Here is a 19029-nt window from a genome sequence, read left to right as displayed (position 1 = left end):
CAGGTGTCTTAATAAAATTTCAGTTCTCTCTCTCTCTAAATAAAAATAAAAATAAAAATTAGAGGATATGAGAGGCTACATGGATGATATAATTTTGAGAGAAGAATTGAGATGGGAGATGCTATCTTTGACTCCGCTATGGCATACAATCAGCTCTAGCAAACACACATTTTAAAAAGGGAGAAGAATAATTATTAACTCTCAGAAATGGATCGTATAGAAGCCAAATAGATTTTTTTATCTTCTAATTAGGAAGACAAAATAATCAATATGTAAGGATCGCAAGGTTATATCCGGAGAGTTTGATTGTGCAACATCGGTTAATGGTTATGGATGGGTCCTTACTAATGGCTTTGCGGTAGACTCACAAGAGTTTCGACATTAAGGTCATAGGTTCAAGTACCCATTGTGTGTGTGTTGGTGTGAGGGTGTGTGTGTAAAAAAAAGAAGGTTAATTGTTATGGATGTTTCCATTTAATAGGGAAGAAAGGGAGTGAAATTAATAGGTATCCAAAAACTAGATGGTGGAGTTAAAAGGCGTGAAGCAAATATTATTTAGAAATAAATTGACAGAAGCAAAAAAGTAGAATGTTGGGGAAGAAATAAACGCTACGTGGAATGAGATAGTTGAGTGCATTAGGGAAGTGACCAAAGATGTTTTTAAGAGTATCTAGAGGGAAATGGCAATCATATAAGGAAACTTGGTAGTAGAATGACGATGTACAAAAAGTTATTGACAAGAAATGTTCATGTTTCAAAGCCTGGCAAGGGATGAGAAGAAGAAAATTTCGAACAATATAAAAATGCCGAGGAAATATATATATATATATATATATATATATATATATATATATATATATATATATATATATATATAGAGTCATGCTCCCTTGCGCACCTACGCACGTGCGCACCTTTGCACACGTGCCATGGGTGTCTAATCTGAACGGTCCATGTGATGCGGAATCCCATAAAACCTCACGTGAAAAATTTTCACCCTGATCTAATAATCTAGTGGGCCATAGCAAAGAGAAATGCAAATCAAGGGAGGAAACTGTTTTCATTTTTCATGGCCCATCAAAGTTTTAGATCAAAGTAAAACTTGGGCTTGGGGGGTTTCAGAAGGTGCTGCTTCACATGAACGGTTCAGATTTTGGATCCACATCACGTATCATGGGTTCTCAAAAAAGTTCGTACGTAGTACGTACGAACTGGTTCGCAGGTGAGCGTTTCCGTATATATATATATATATATATAAAGTTTTAAGTGAGGCTGGCTTAAGGCTTATGATGATCTTTACAATAATAGATTGGGGGCAAGAGAAGGTGAGAAAGATGTCTTCAAACTTTAAAAAATGATAGAGAGGAAGGGGAGGGGCCTGGATCATGTTAGATGCATTAAAAGCGATGACCAGATGATATTAGTCAAGAACAATGAAATCAATGAAAGTTTGAGAAGATATTTTCATAATTTGTTAAATGACAACCACTCAAAAAGCATAGGAATGGAAGGAACCATAAACTCAAATGATGTTGGAGACCATAGATATTTTTGTAGGATTGGCCAGTGTTCGAAATATCGGTATCGCACAATGTATCGCACCCTTGGGATACAGATACGTATCGGTTATCGCACGGGATATATTGTTTGTATCGCATAGTTTATCGCACTTTTTAGGAAACATGGGGAAACATTGGGAAAATGGTTGAATTTTTTAATGAAACTTTGGGGATTATTAAAAAGGCCCTTAATACACACTTTTAAATCATAACATCTTTAAAAAAAAGATGCACATAATAAATTTCCTTTGTATAGGGTCCTAAGCTATGCGATGTTTAATTGAACTAACGTAACTGTATTTAAATTGAATGCATGATATTTATAAATATATCATAGTCATGTATGAAAACACAACCAATTCATTGAAAAGGAAAAGAAGAACTGAATAAGTAAAATTTGAGAAATATATATATCAATGATGGGGACTAGTTGTGGTCTAGACCCACAATGGTGGTAATCCGTCCGGGCAGGCCTTTGTGGGGCCCAAAGTGATGTAAGTGTTTTATCCACACAGTTCATAATTTTTCTCAGATCATTTTAATTTATGATACAAAAAATGAGGCAGGTCCATGGCTTAAGTGGACTACAAAGTGGGGATTTAACTTCCGCCATTAAAAACTTCTTGGGAGCTGGAGAAGTTTCAGATCGTGCTGATATTTGTGTTTTCACTTCATCCACGTCTGCATGATATTATTAATAGGTTGGATGGTAAAAAAACATCATGGTGGCCCTTAGAAAGGTTTCAACGGTGAGAGTCATTATCATTGCAGCTTCCTTTGATGTGGTCCACTGGAGCTGTGGATCGGCTTAAGTTTTTATCTCTTACCTTAAAATAATATCAGAAAAGCGATGAACAATGTGGATAAAACACGCCCGAACGAATTACCGTCCAGGCAGGGGTAGGACGCAATTCGTGTCCCCCTGACACCGGCCTCGTGGCTGGTGGTCGGTGCTTTGTGGGCCCCACCATAATGTATTTGTTTCATTAATTCCGTTCATCCGTTTCTATGGATCATTTTAGGGATTACTACAAAAAATCATAGGGATATAAATTGCAGGTGGACCACACCATAGGAAAACAATAATGATTGGATATCCACCATTAAAATCCTCGTAAGGCCCACTGTACTGTTTATTTGACATCCAATCTGTTGATTGGGTCCTAAAGACCCAGATGAAGGGAAAAAATAAATATCAGGTTGATCCAAAGCTTTTATGGCTCCCACAACGTTTTTAATGGTCAACGTTCATTCAACACTGTTTCCTGTAATGTGGTCCACTTGAGTTATGGATATGGTTCAATTTTGGGCTCAACATCTGGAATGATCAGTAAAAACGGATGGACGGCGTGAATAAACCACGTGTAACAACGGTGGGCCCAACAGAGTTTACTCAGTAAGATAAGAGCGTACTGAGTACGCAATCTCTTATGAACGCCCGTCACTGACGGGGCACGAGACGTCACCAAGTTTCGTGGGTCCCAACATGATGTATTTTTTCTATCTACACCGTCCATACATTTGAAGAGATCATTTTATAGCATGAGCCAAAAAATGGGTCAGATCCAGAGCTCGAGTGGACCCCAGCATAGAAAACAGTGGAGAAAGGTTTCAACGGTGGAAATCAGTATCACCACTGTTTCCTGTGGTATGATCTTAGATTTTTATAGAATTTGGGATCAACCCTTAAAATTAGATGGGAAAACGGATGGACGGCGTGGATGGACCACATACATTAAAGGTGGGCCCAAGTGAGTTTACTGAGTACGATAAGAGCGTACTGAGTAACGCACCACGCACCACGACAAGCCATCCGCGCAAGCGGATTGCGCACTGTGTACTGAGTAAACTGTGGGGCCCACTGTCATTCACGCATTTTATCAAATCCGTCCATCCGTTTTATCATATAATTTTAGGGCTTTAAGAGAAAAATTAATCATATCCAAAGCTCAAGTGGACCACACCACCTGAAACAATTTGAATTGAAGTCTACTGTTGAAAAGTTCTTGGAGCCCACGGAAGTTTCAGATCAAGATGATATTTGTTTTTTCCATTCATCCATGTCTTTGTGATATTATGAACAGTTTGGATGACAAATAAACATCATTAGGGGCCTTATAAATATTTCAACGTTGGAAATCAATACTTCCACTGTTTCCTTTGGTACGGTCTACTTGAGATTTTGATATACTTTATTTTTGGGCTCAACCCCTAAAATGATCTGGAAAAACGGATGGACGGCGTGGATGAACTAACAAACTGTACAATGGGCCCTACAGAGTTTACTCAGTACGATAAGAGCGTACTGAGTAACTCAGTACGCAATCCGATTTCCCCGTCCGCGCCCCTCTTTCACTTTACCTCTCCATTTTCACCTCCATCCACGCAGTCCGATCCGAGTCTTTCACGCACGCAAGGCTCTTCCCCTCAAATCTCGTTCCAAAAGGAATGGTTCGTTGATCCGGCCTGATTCCTCGCCGGAATCTCCGAGAAAGAAGGAAGTTGAAGAAAATGGTAAGAAAATCCTACTTACCTGTCGAATGGCCCACCTCCGATCACTGCTACAGCCAGGTGCTCTCTGATTTTTTTTTTTTTTTTTTTTTTTAAATTCTCCACAACCCGGATTCGATTTTTTTGGTGTTTGTGGGTCGTTAGCTACAGTGGGACTCGTGGGTCCCCTGTAATCCACCCGTGACTGTCCGTGCATTTGTCTTCGACAATAATGGAGACGAAATCGCGCAATATCGACGATATATCGGCCGACATTTGAATTTGGGATTTTTTGGTATCTTCCGAGGGTTATCAGGGGTGTATCGTCTTGCAGTGGTGCGATAACGATAATATCGCCCGATATATCGGCCGACATCTGAATTTGGGATTTTTTGGTATCTTCCGGGAGTTATCGGGGGTGTATCGTCTTGCAATGGTGCGATAACGATAATATCGCCCGATAGTATCAATATTTCAAACACTGGGATTGGCATATCTGAAGTAAAAGAAGCATTAGGAAAGCTAAAATAGTAAAGGTCCTCAGACCAAATGGTATATTAATAGAAGTTTGGAAGTGTATGGGAGATACCATGTTATTTTGATTGATAAAGTTGTTCCACAAGATTGTAAGATCGGATAAAATGCCTAACAAATGGAGGAAAAGTACCACAATATCTATTTATAAGAATAAAAGAGACATGCACAGTAACACTAACTATCATGGGATTAAACTTATGATCTATACTATGAAAACACTAACTATCATGGGATTAAACTTATGATCTATACCATGAAACTTTAGGAGAGAATGATTGAGTAAAGATTACGGCATATGACGAATATATTAGAAAATCGATTTGATTTCATGCTAGGGAGGTCTACCACTGAATATATGTTCCTACTTAGATAATTGATGGAGAAATGTAGGGGGAGGGGAAAGGATCTCCACATGTTATTTATCAACTTCAAGAAAGCTTTTTATAGGTGTTCATAAGAATGTCTAAAGATCTATAAGGATTGATATTATTGACTCCATTACAAGTATATACACCCAAATATGCCCAGTTGAGAGGCTTTCATTGATATGGGAAACGAGTACATTTGAGGATGTATTCTGACACAAGTCCTTACCTACATTCCCTAAGGAAAAACCCTTGATTAAAAGGTAAAAGGCACAAAAAACTAGCTTGTTACATGGTACCAAGTAGTCGGATGAAAATGGTGCATAAAGCCCAAAATAATATATGGTCCTTCATCTTCAGTGTCTAGATCATTGATTAGGTTTGAATACTGATGATTGCCTTTGGTAATAAGTGTTGCGCATAGCCAACTAGGCATCAAGATACTAGCGAATGATGCATTTCACATATCTTGAGAGACATGGTTTCAAATAGCCATGTAGCCTTGTGGCGTATACAAGCATGAATAATTAGGTTTGAATACTGATGATTGCCTTTGGTAGTAAGTGTCGCGCATAGCCAACTAGCCATCAGGATAGTAGCGAATGATGCATTTCACATATCTTGAGAGACATGGTTTCAAATAGCCATGTAGCCTTGTGGCGTATACAAGCATGAATAATTCCAGCATTACTAGGGGTCTCATATGCTAGAGATGATGAAGAAAAAAAATACATTAATTGCATGTTAGTGCCTGCCATCTGGTGACATGATCCTTAACGCCTGGTGTTAAGGGATCTGCAGCTGGCGCAATGCCTATTGTTCTTGAACAATGGCTAACAATGGCTAGAGGAGTGGTACTTTGTCTAGCATAGATGTTGCAATAAGTTTGCGTTTAAGCAACCCTTTCTTTCGAGAGCGTAGCACCTGGTGCTAAGACTTCTCCTAGGAGTCTAGCACCTGGCATATAACTTTCTCAATGAGAGTGGGAGTTTTTAGACTAGTTAGGCTCACCTGAATGAACGTCGGTGTTTGAAGTCCCGAAGTTAAAGAGTCGAAGGAGTTTGGCAAATGCTGCGTAGAAGGTATTAATAGTCCCATGGGGGCTTGATTTCCCACTAAAAGGTTGTTTCACGGTTATAGACACGTGTCAACATCTTATTGAATGAAAGGAATTGCATTTTGTGCAATCTTGGGAACCTAACAGACTGGCACCTATCGTAGAAGAAGCTAAGTGCCTAGTTCTTAGGCATTAACGCATGTCCCTTACCAGAGTTGCATGGTGCAGAGGCTTTACTGAAAAATCTTCCCATAGGTATAGAGGAGGATTTTTAGGCACTAGGCATCTAGAGTCAATCCAGATAGGTGTTAGTGCTCTATTCAATGTGTTTGGGCTCGTTTTGAGGGTGAGTGACAAACTTAAGTGTTAACAGTAGGGTCCCTAGAGAGTTAATTTGGTCGGTGTTAGAAAGATAGGAGTTTCAAGAGGATATATTAACATGATTTAGGATATGTATGAAGGAGCAGTAACAAATGTGAGAAGCTCTCGTGGAGAGCAGCGTTCAAAGTTTCCGTATCGCTACAAGTTTTGCCCGTCGAGGATATGGAAACAATATCGATATCATTGATAATATCGCTGATAACTAGAGATGCTGGGAAACATGGGGGAAACGGTGGAGTTTTTCAGTGAAACTTCAGAAGATGTTAAAATACACATTTGCATATTTAGGAATCAAAAAATTGAAAAAAGAATGCATACATAATAAGTTTCCATTGAATGGGAGCCTAAAAACATGTGTTGTTGTAAGAAATTAATCCATCCATCCCATCAATCCCATCCAACCATCCAAACATCCATTGATATTTTAGAATATCGACAACATACGATATTTCGCTAACAAATCGTCGACAACTGGAAAGGAAATGAAAGACTGGTCTTGATATCACCACGTTGCGATAACGATAATATCACGATATGATCGATGTTAATGTTGACTATTTGAACACTACATACAACCATGTGCCCACAAAAAATTGAAATGATTTTTTTTAATAAACAGATTTTTTATGATATCAATTCGTTCACGATATTATTGAAATCTCGCCGTTACACTTGCGATATAAGTGACACCTAGAATTTACCGTCGATAATATTGGTGATATCAATACAATGGTGATACAAGCAGCACTCGCAATTTACGCAGTTGAAAATATTGGTGATATCGATACATTTGCAGTACTTAGCGATACATCGCCGATACCTGGAATTTCTAATACTACCAGTGTTATCGGTATCTCTACTATTGTTATTGGTATCGCCGAGCTGGAGATACGGATAATATCAAGGAGTTTTTGATAATATCAGGGATACTCAGAACAATGGTGGAGAGACAAGTTAGTTCCCAATTACTCTAGGCTTGTACCAAGGCTCAGCATTGAGCCCATACTTGTTCGCATTAGTTATGGATGAGTTAATGAGCCATTTGCAGGAAGAGATCTCATGGTGTACATTGTTTGCAGATCATCATCATTATTATTTTTTGAATGATGGCAACTTCCATAAGCACCCAAAAAGAGAATACAAATCTAGCACTCTGGGGGAAAGGTGACCCTGTCAGCACCGATGGGAGCAAAAGAATAAATACAACTCAAAGCAAAAAACATTAAAAAACTAAAACAACCGAACAGCGAGACAACGGTGCTGCTCAAGGGGGGAAAGGGATTACAAAAGTACAAAAGAATCCCAATCCCTCTCTATGGACAAATAAGATTGCCCGCAAAGAAAAAAAAAAGAGGTTGAACTCGGGCCCATTCCACACACATGGAGAGAATAGATCACTCAACAGAATCCAAAGGCGCAACCTTCCAATAAAAAAATATTTTCATTTCTCTCCAAATCCCCCACAAGATGGCAAAGGGAACCATCTTCCAAATTAATCTGCTGCGATTGGAGATAGGACCCTCAGGCCAGCCTGCAACAACCTAAAAAACTGTTCTGTTTGCCACCCAGCTGATCTTGAATAGCTGCCAAAAGATGTCCTAAATGGCCTACGTCTTTGAGCAGTGCAGGAATGGATGATTCCCAGTTTTCTCCGCACTTCTACACATAAAACATACATTAGGGATTGCCATGTTCACGTTTTCAAGCTGTTGACCATGAGAATTTTATTAGCAACAACCACCACGCGCACAAAGGCCTGCACTCTTGCGGGTATGTGTGCCTTCCAGACGTAGGAACAGGGCTGTCTAGGGTATCTACTATTGCAAATCTTTGCGCATGATGATTTGGAAGAAAAGATGCCATAGTTCTAATTTGCAGATGACATAGATTTATGGCGGGGTGCTTCAGAATCTAAGGGATTTGCTGGACTAAAACAGAGTATATGGAGTGTTTTTTTTTTTTTTTTTGTTGAGAAGTATATGGAGTGCAATTTTAGTAACAATAGGATTGGAAATGGGGAACTAGTCAAGATTGCTGACCAAGAAGTTTCCTGGAGTGACCACTTTCGATATCTTGGGTCGATAATCCATGGGAGTGGAGAGATTGAGAAGGATGTTGCCTATAGAATTCAAGCTGGGTGGAAGAAATGGAGATTCTGCATTTGGAGTTTTATGTGATCGTCGTGTGCCACTCAAACTAAAGGAAAATTTTATACGATAGCTATAAGACTAGCCATGCTTTTTGGTACAAAATGTGGGGCCATGAAGGAACAACATGTTCACAGGATGTGTAGCTGAAATAAGGATGAGTGGCAAGATGAGGAAGTATAGAATTAGAAATGAATGCATTTGAGGGAACTTAGGAGTAGCACCAATAGGTCATAAGATGAGGGAAAATAGATTTGGATTTGGTCATGTGCAACAGAGACCCAAAACAGCACCAGTTAGAAGTGAGTTGATACAAGTTGAAGGCACTAAGAGGGCAAGGGAAAGGCCCAAAGGGACATGGGTGGACATAGTTAGAAAAGTCTCGATGACCTATGTTCTAACTGAAGTTATGGCCCTTGATAAAGTGGAATTGCAGAACAGGATTCATGTAACCGATCCCAATTAGTTGGGATAAGGCTTAGATGGTGATTATGAATCATGATGATGATAATGATGATTGGATTTTTTATGATTGTTCGTTTTTGTGCAGATCTCTTATCCGTGGCTTAGAAAATGATTAGTCATGAAAATAGAACCCTCCTTTAGATGGTTGTGTTCATCTAATTGATGTGATTTTCTCCAATATATATGCTAAAAAGATGGAAAAGGGAGGTCTTTAGAGCCATGAGAGGGCTATGGTTGATCTTAGAAAGGGACCCTAGCAGGGTCTGTTCTCTTCCGGTTTGGGTTTCTATTTTGTATGGCGCGCGCGCGCACACACACACACACACACACATATATATATATATATATATATATATATATATATATATATAGGGAAATGGTAATGGTGCATCTCACTGATGGGGTAGATGTTCGACACACATCACGGTGGGGCCCACACAGCTCGATCTCATGGGAACTTCCCATGAGGTCGATCTCATAGTACCATTTCCCATATATATAGCTCTTCGTTCAGTAACTTCTGCCTTTTTTCCCTTTTAATACTATTATTCCGTTCATCAAAAAAAAAAAAAAACAAAAAACACCTGACACACACACACACACCCCCTGTCTTCCCTACCTTGAGTACTAAAGAAAAAAGAAAAGAGCTATAAAACTCTCACTCTCCTTTGTTTCATCACCCTAAAACCTTTAAGTCTCACCCGCCTTGTAATCTTTTCCTTGGATTTCTTTTCCTTGATCTCTTGCAAGCACCTTGCTCTAAAATTCTGTTTAGCCCTGCCCCCATTTGAATTTCCATGTCCTTTCTGATGCCAGACTAGCATAAAAATGATAGACCATATTGATCTACTAAGAGAGCAACTAAAGATTTTGTCTGGAGAAGTTGCACTCCATTCAAGTGCTTTGAAGCGACTATCGGAAGAAGCTACAAATCATCCGAAGAAGGAACAGATACAAGTAATCTCTTGATTCCTAATTGATCTACTGCATTAAATGCACTTAATATGCTTTAAAAGTTCAATTTCTGATGCTTTCTTGATCTTAAAGATGGAGATGAAGAAGCTAAATGATGAAATCAAGCTGAAGAATCAACAGATAGCTTCCTTAGAAAAGCAGATGGCCAGTTCCATCACTACTCCAAAGAGAAATCAGAACAGAACGGATGCACCAGATTTATCTCCGGTAAGTGCCACCTCAAATCGTGGTAGACTTCTTCTGATTATGAACCCATTACTTAAAAAGCAGGTTTTCATTTATCTTGCAGTCTTATGCTGAACTGATGGAACAACTGAACGAGAAGTCATTTGAACTCGAGGTGATCCAATCCTATATGAATATTCCTTGTCCATATTATTCTGTGCATTGATGTATATCTCTACATTTGCAACTGAATGTACTAAATTTCATCAATCATTCATCTTTGACCTTGCCATGAGGTTTCAGTCATGACTCATCCCTGACCTTAGCATTAGGTTTCTGTCGGTCTAGTCTTACAAATTTAAAATGAGTAAAAGCATAAGAATACGTCATCGCCGTCGTTGCAGTCTCCCAGCTATTTGGGGTTGGCTTTTGTGGTTGCTTTTCAAAATTTTGGTGTCTGGCTTTAATGGTTGCTTATTAGGAGGATCCTCAACCCAAGGATATGTATAGCACCCATGGGTCGACAGTTTATACAAGTGGGGCCCATGGTTGGGTTGTACGGACTGTTGACCTGATGGGTCTTACAGTCGATGGGCAATACCCAAAGATCTCGATGGAATAATGACAACCCTTTAGTTGGTGGCCTGCAAATATCTGGTTAACAAAAAGAAATACAGAACTGAAAAGGGCCAAGGGTTGGATGGCTTGGATCTTCCAATCTGGCAGACTTTTGGGATGTGGTCCATCCACCATTTGGCACTTGCATGAACTGAAAACTGAGTATCCTATTGATATCCTCTGTCATGGATCACAGAATTCCTCATTGAATGTGGTTGCCATGTGGGTAGTCTTCTGCCTTCATTATTTGTCACTGTTTCTCCAAACTTCCAGTTGAAGGACGTTGCTGTATTGTGTATCATTTCATTTATTTCAGGTCAAAACTGCAGATAACAGAGTAATCCAAGAGCAGCTGCACCAAAAGGTAAAATGGAAGAATTATTATTAGTTATTGCAAATGCATCTAAAGCTAACTTGATGCAGGGAATCAAATACACCAACAACCAGTTGTAAAACCTGGCTTCTGTTTTTGTAAATCAGATCTGTGAGTGTGAAGGATTGCAGGAGACAGTTGCTTCCCTAAGACAACAGCTTTCTGCAGCACTGGAATCAAGGGATTCCAATTCGACCATTGGTCACTCACAACACTACACTGGGAGGACAAACATTCTCATGGAATCGCACCTGAACGAAGAACAGGCAGTCCCAAGGAATATTGCTGATGAGTTGCTTATACAAACACAGGTAGTTCTATCAGTTCTGCATTTGAGACTAGGAACTTTCTTTTTCTTTTTCTTTTTTCTTTTTTCTTTTCCTTTTTCCTTTTACAAGAAGGCAAGAAACTGTTTCTTCTACTTAGCATCGGCAGTTCACAACTATCAACTTTGCCCTTTAGGCTTTTGTGCTATCTTTTGCATTATGGAATTTTCAAAGTGGACTAGAAATATTGGCCAAAATGCTTCTCGCATTATATACAGTAGAGATGGCATGTGGTATGTGGTTTTAATTATTAAAAGATCATAACATTTTCTAATGTTTGAGAAAACATTCTATCATTGTTATTGAATAACATTAGAACCTACATATGCGCTTAATAGAGGAGTTTCATGGAGTTTTGGTTGAGCATTTTAAGGTCAAACACCAACTTCCTCTGTTTAGGGCATTGGAAATTGAACTTTGATAGATTCTTGTCTCTAAGACCTAGTTGCGCCCGACTAAGGTGAGGTTGGGATCAATGTTCGTAATATCGGTATCGCGTCACATATCGCACCCTTGGGATACAGATACGTATCGGTTATCACACGGGATATATCGTTTGTATCGGGTAATGTATCGCATTTTTTGAGAAACATGGGGAAACATTGAGAAATTGGTTGAATTTTTCAATGAAACTTCAGGGATTGTTAAAAAAGACCTTAATACACACTTTAAATTATAACATCTAAAAAAAAAGGTACACATTATATAATGCAGAGGCATTTTCACACTGGGCTTGAGTGGGGTAGCCCATGGGATTCAGGGACACACTCGGGGTGGGTGACCAATGTGATTTGGGGCTTACGGGGGTGGTCTCGTGTTCGAGACTCCTCATCGAGGGTGATTAATGCGCATTTCACACCGGGCTCGAGTGAGGTAGCTTGTGGGATGCGGGGACACACTTGGGGTGGGCGGCCCATGTGATTTGGGGCTCACGAGGAGGGTTCAGCCGAGGTCCTAATGCATGAGATGTGGGGCCTGGGGTATGAGATAAAGGGATTAATTCACCATACTCTAACAGTTCGAGCTTTTAGAGCAAGTGGTTAATTGTCCTGCATTAAATTGGTATTAGAGTGGGAGGTCTCATGTTTGAGACTTCTCATCAGAGGTGATTAATGCAGGGGCATTTTAACACCGGGCTCGAGTGGGGTAGCCTGTGGGATGCAGGGACACACTTGGGATGGGTGACCCATGTTATTTGGAGCCCACGGGGGAGGTCTCGTGTTCGAGACTCCTCACCGGGGGTGATTAATGCGCATTTCACACCGGGTTCGAGTGGGGTAGCCGTGGGATGCGGGGACAAACTCGGGGTGTGTGGCCCATGTGATTTGGGGCCTACGGGGGAGGTTCGGCCGAGGTCCTAACCCATGAGATGTGGGGCCTGGGGTATGAGATAAAGAGATTAATTCGCTGTACTCTCATAGTCCGAGCTTTTAGAGCAAGTGGTTAATTGTCCTGCATCATTATAGATTTCCATTGTATAAAGTCCTAAGCTATGCATAATCTGATTGAACTAATATAGAAAAAATAAAAATACATGAACTAGTAGATCATGCCTCATGCATGTTTGGTTTCATATTTGAAGTGTAAGATTACAATGAATTTGGGAGAAACTTGGAAAATTTTGAATTATCCCCAATTTCTTTCAATTCAAACCTACCCTCAAATCTCGAAATTCGAGTATGTGATGATCATTTCATCAAACACTCCTAAATACTCTGAAATTGGACTCAATTGACTGTTGTTAGAAGTGAAATTTCAAAAAAAAGAAAAAGTAAAAAAAGAAAGTATTCTTATAATTTATTATTATTATTATTATTTGAAATTTGACAAAAACTTGATAAATCATTAGATCAAGCCTCTTACATGTTTGATTTCATGATTGGAGTGCAAGGTTGCAAGCAATTTGGGAGAAATTGGAGAAATTTCAAAATTTCCCCAATTTCTCTCAAATCGTGCCACCTACCATCAAATCTCTAAATCGAAGGTTGAAATTCTTGATTTTCCATACAAAACATGATGAATTAAGGATTTCTTATGATTTCATATTGATTTTATATGATTAAAAAAAGGGGGATCAAAATGCAAAATAACTTGCCTTCTGAGAAACAACCCCAAATGTAAGAAAATCTTGATTCTGATTTCAAATGTAGGTTTTTCTCTCAAATCCAAGTAAGGGATGGACCAAAATCCACCTACAAACAAGTTAGAAGAGAGAAAACTGAAGAAAATATTGAAAAAAAAAAAATCGGATTTTGGGAAGTTCCCTTATAGTTCCTGGAATGTATTGACAATATCTTGTCGATATCGACAGATATTGTTGATACCAAGAAATTTTGTAAAGGGAAAAGTTGCAATATCATGTGATATCACCGATGCATTGTGATATATTATGATACAGTGTGATATTTCGATTGATATGCAGGATTTTTTTCATTTCCAGTTGTACTCCACGGATGTTTCGTATCCCTGGTGTGTGATACCGATAATATCGGCCGATATTTTCGATACTGCATACATTGGTTGTGATGACCTTTTCCAGCCTGACCTGGTGTATAGACTGAACCTTGGTTGAAACAATGCTTCTCTGTGGAAGGATTGGGGATTTTCTCAAATTCTTGGTCTGGTAATCTCATCATTGATGGAGGGATGTAAGCAACTATATTTCTTGGGCGGAAAACATTGGACCAAACCTTTGATGGGGTTTCTTTTTATTTTTACAAGATTCATTACTTGTCCTCGAGGCTAGATGTAGCTGGTCCCAATTGGTTAGGATAAGGCTTAAATGAGGAAGATGATCGTCCTTGTCATCATTGTCATCGTCATCTCAGCTATTCGGGGTCGGCTTTGCGAACCTTGTTTCACCAAGAAAGATTCAAAATATGAATTTGCATGATTGCTTCCTGTCATCATCTCAGCTACTTGGGGTCAGATTTACAAACCTTGTTTCACCAAGAAAGATTTGAAATATGAATTCACATGATTGCTTGGTGAGCATTCAATGATCAGCTGCCCAACTGACATTCAATGGACCCACATGGAGGTAGTATTGGTTTAATATTCAAAGCATGTTCTTTTGTCATTCCAACTATCAATCCAACCCCTAAGCCCTAAAACTTTTCTTCCTTGTTTACTAAAATAGGCATCTGAGGTGGAAGATATGAAGCAGAAAGTAACCGAACTAACAGAAGCCAAAAACCAGCTAGAAGGCCGCAACCAGAAGCTGGCGGAGGAGAGCAATTATGCGAAAGGGCTGGCTTCTGCTGCGGCAGTGGAGCTCAAGGCGTTGTCTGAAGAAGTCGCAAAGCTCATGAACCAAAATGAGAGGCTGACAGCCGACTTGGCAGCACAGAAATACTCCCCGCAGCGGAGAGCCAGCAGTGGCAGCGGGAGGAATGGCAGAAGAGGAGACAGTCATATCAAGCGGCACGACCAAGGTGGGTCCCTTGTTGACGTCAAGAGAGAGCTGGCCGTGAGCCACGAGAGGGAGCTGTCGTACGAGGCTGCATTGATGGAAAAGGAGCAAAGGGAGGCAGAGCTGCAGAAGAGGGTGGAGGAATCCAAGCAGCGGGAAGCATATCTTGAGAACGAGCTGGCCAACATGTGGGTTCTTGTGGCACAGCTGAAGAAATCTCATGGAGCTGATCCCGATGGTTCTGAGTTGATGAGTGGGTCCCAGGGAATAGTAGATTTTGAGATGTTGAGAGATCCAGTGGTGAAAAATCGAGGATGAAGGGGTCTATGTTTGCGTCGGTGTGTCTCGCTGGCAGGTTTGATGTAAGAAATCCATGAATCTCAATGTTTGTGGTTTCATTCGAGTTAAGGTCTTTTTGGTTGGTTTTCAATGGTTTGGATTGTTGACTGCCTCTCTCTCTCTCTCTCGCTCTCTCTCTCTCTCTCATGGTTGTATGTTTTTTATGGTGAAGATGAAGAAGAGGACAGTTGTATATAAAAAAAAAAAAGATGGAACAGGGCTAGATTTGACCGTCCCCGCTCTCATGATTACAGTAAGAAGTTTTATACCATGATCGGCCTGAATAGTAGGCAATAGAGATCGTTCCTCTGGTGTGGTCCATGATGGATGTAGACCATAGGTATGCCACAAAGTGTTGTCAAAATCCTACGATTCACTATTTACCATTTGAGGTGAATCTTAAGCAAAACTATTTAGAATCCCACCTTTGAATTTCTTTTCAGATGAATCCTATGCTTTTATGATTTGAATCCTGCAATTTATTATTCAAATTATACTTGTTTTCTTCTATTTTAAGCTTCACTCAGCTTTCATTTTATGTTTTTAAATAGGTGAGGGTTTTAATGGGCTGTTTGGTTTTTTAATTACCTTGGTAATTTCCTGCAAATGAGTAATAATTACTGCCATTCCAATGTTGACGTTGACGGCTACATTGGTTGATTGTATTCGAATTAAGAAAAAACAAGGATGATAAGGTGGGTCCTTGCTCTTGCTCTGGTGGTAGACTCTCGGGAGTTTCAACACCTGGCCAGGGGTTCGAGTAACCCATAGGTGGTGAAATCCCACTAAGGCGTGACTGTGTGGTGGTGTGTGTGTGTGTGTGTTTAAAAAAAGAAAAGAAAAGAAAAGAAAAAACAAGGATGATAAGGTGATGTGCAGAAAAACTGTGGGGCTCACCATGATGTATGTCTTATCCACGCCGTCCATCCATTCTGTGAGCTCATTTTAGGGCATGAGCCCAAAAACGAGGCAGATCCAAAGATCAAGAGGACCACACCGTAGGAAATTGAACACCCACCGTTGAAAACTTCTTGGGAGCCACAATTTTTGGATCAAGCTGATGGCTGTGGTTCACCTTTATTCGTGTCTGCTTGACCTTATGATCAGGTTGGATGACAAATAAACATCACCAGTGAGGCTCTCAATGGTGGTTATTATTAGTGTAGTCCACCCGAGCTTTGAATCTACCTCATTTTTGGGTTCTTGCCCGAAAATGAGCTGCGCATGGATAAGAAACATACATAATTGTGAGCCTCACTGTTTTTCTGAAAAGTCAAGCACTCAAAAAAATTTATTTAAAAAAGATAAATTATTTTATTTTATTCTTTATAAGAAATTAAATGATTTATATTCTTTTCAATGTTAAACCGTAGAGGTTTTTTTTTTTTTTAAAATTAATTTCTTCTTAAATGGTCGAAATGCTATGTTTATGTATGGCTGGCTTATCTAGACTGTTTTAATGGATGTCATATTAGTTTCTCCTTAAATGGTCGAAATGCTATGTTTATGTATGGCGTATCCATAGGTGGTGAAATCCCACTACTGCATAAGTGTGTGGGGGGTGTGTGTGCTTGTGTTAAAAAAAAAATAAAAAAAATAAAATTGGCTTATCCAAATATTTGTTTTTGTTGTGTATAAATCAAATGTGGCTTTTTTTAATGCGATTCTATATTTTAGAAAGGTAATAAGAATGTAAATTATCAAAGGATTCTTGTAAGTTTTTTAAGAAAATTTTTTTAAAAGATAGAAAAAAAAAAAAAAACCACTTTTTAAGTATAAAAAGTTTTTTTTTTTTTTTTTTTTTTTTTCAGATTTTTTTTAAAATATTTTTCGTATTTGTAGGTAAATAAAAATTATGATTTTAGAGACGATTTGCAATTGGCTATAGAATAGAGTTGCAACTTGCGTTGGGCTAAACCCAAACCCCACTAGCCCAACTGGAAACTTTGTCAGGTTGGGCTTGGGCTGGAAATCTGCAACCCAAGAACACAGATGATCTATAGCCTATAGGCTATGTCCATTCCATCCAATTCTTCTTCTTCTTCTTCTTTTTTTCATCATATCATTTCAACGCATGGGCGAAAGGAAAGGAAGAACCAAAGCCCAAGTGTACCACGCCACAGAAAACAACAGGGATTGAACGTTTACCATTGAAAACTTCCCGGGGGCTACAGAAATTTTGGATCTGCTTCATTTTCGGGCTCATGTCCTAAAATGATCTGACACAATGAATGGACGGCGTGGAAAAAATACATGCATCATATAAGTCTCTTTTTAAAATCCATGCCCGTGGCTGTCAAAGTAGCTCACCATTTACAGCTAACCATCCAGGCCCAAAAAGAAAATATCCAACAATTCATTTTTCTGCAAACAAGTGTCCACTACTCAGGGGTTGGGATTAATTCAATAGTCTGATTTTGGGGTCGTTGTTGGCAATCGTGTCTCGCAAATATTTGTCAGTGAGTTAAAATTTGCATCGTGTGCAATTTCTTAGTGCCTGCGTATCAAGCGTCACACGCAGCTGGAGTACATATAACTTCCCTTGAAATAAGTGGACGGGTTCGAAAACTTCTGCTATTTCTTTCACAACAGTTCATTTGTTCACTTAAATATGTCCCATCTGACCAGTCTGATTCTTGGGATAGTTTCTTGATGGATGGCTTGGATATTGCACCCGTCTGTCACGCTGGCATATATGGTGACGTATGCATTACGCGCCTATTAGAGCTTTATAAAGCTCAAGGCCTTTCGCAATGAATTTCCTTCGACTCTCGCTGCCCAATGGGGCCCACATGATGAGTTGATCTGATGATTTAAACCGTCCATATTATTAGTAATACCATGAATAAGCTATTGTTCCATAATCACGTTTTATTGATGATATTAGCATTTGATTTTCAGAGTTAAATGAGATCCATTGAAAATCATCTTTTTAATTGTTCAGAATTCATCGAGTCGCAATTATATGTTCAGTGTAAGATTCTTTTTAGGATCCTTATAGCATTGATTTCAACAACATGGACGGTTCAGATCATCGCATCCAGTGTCCTACTACAAACCTCTTCTTCATTCAAGAAGAAAGTGAAGAAGGAAGAAGAAGAGAATCCCTACCTGACAAACTCAGCTACTTGGGCAACACCTACTACAAAACGCTGCCATCCATCTGATCAACGGACCTTTTCCCGTTGCCTATGGACTGTTGGTTCGATTATTCATCCTATCCATCCATCTGCATACCAATTTGATTGTCCATTTGGAAAATTTCTGCAGCATCAGCTATTTATGGTGGGCCTTTACCAGATGAACGGTCTGATTACTGAAAGGTGGTCCCCCGTATCCACAGAGGGCCTAAATTAAAATGCATTTCAGAGTGGTTCGATGAGGGATCACCTTTTTAATTGATGGACCGTCTGATTAATAACCCTTATCGTTCGGGGGCATGTCCCACTCTCTAGAGGAACATTATTTCCGGAAGCGGATCGTGTAGTTACTAACACACTCCGTGGGGCCCACATCGATGTACTTTTTTTTTATATCGACGCCATCTATCCATGTTGCCACCTCATTTGAGGTCATGAGCTCAAAATTCAAGTGTACCACACCATAGGAAACAGTGGGAATTGAAAGCCTAATGTTGAAAACTATTTAGAGGCCATATAATTTTTGATCAAGCTGATATTTGTGTTTTCCCTTCATTCATGTCTGTGTTTTCATCCATGTCTGTGTCACGTTATGAACATGTTGGATTAAGAATAAACATCACTGTGGCCCCATGAAGGTTTCAATGGTGGGCGTTATTATCCCCCACCATTGCGATTTC

The 19029-nt window shown here is 39.5% G+C and overlaps 1 protein-coding gene across 1 annotated transcript in view; it reads left to right on the top strand.

Annotated features, from left to right (window-relative positions):
* LOC131251668 (kinesin-like protein KIN-7D, chloroplastic) overlaps positions 1-15300 on the top strand; it is a 63560-nt gene extending 48260 nt beyond the window's left edge. The window contains exons 19-24 of the mRNA XM_058252529.1: positions 9818-9958; positions 10049-10183; positions 10266-10316; positions 11076-11123; positions 11240-11443; positions 14598-15300. Of these exons, the coding sequence (XP_058108512.1) occupies positions 9818-9958; positions 10049-10183; positions 10266-10316; positions 11076-11123; positions 11240-11443; positions 14598-15188 (1170 nt within the window). The 3' untranslated portion in view covers positions 15189-15300. The remainder of the gene's footprint in view (positions 1-9817; positions 9959-10048; positions 10184-10265; positions 10317-11075; positions 11124-11239; positions 11444-14597) is intronic.
* Positions 15301-19029: the final 3729 nt, after the last annotated feature.

This window comes from Magnolia sinica, chromosome 7, assembly GCF_029962835.1.
Source record: "Magnolia sinica isolate HGM2019 chromosome 7, MsV1, whole genome shotgun sequence".
In the NCBI taxonomy this organism is placed as follows: Eukaryota; Viridiplantae; Streptophyta; class Magnoliopsida; order Magnoliales; family Magnoliaceae; genus Magnolia; species Magnolia sinica.
The sequence above is the reverse complement of the archived record's forward strand: the minus strand, read 5'-3'. Positions and strand labels throughout refer to the sequence as shown.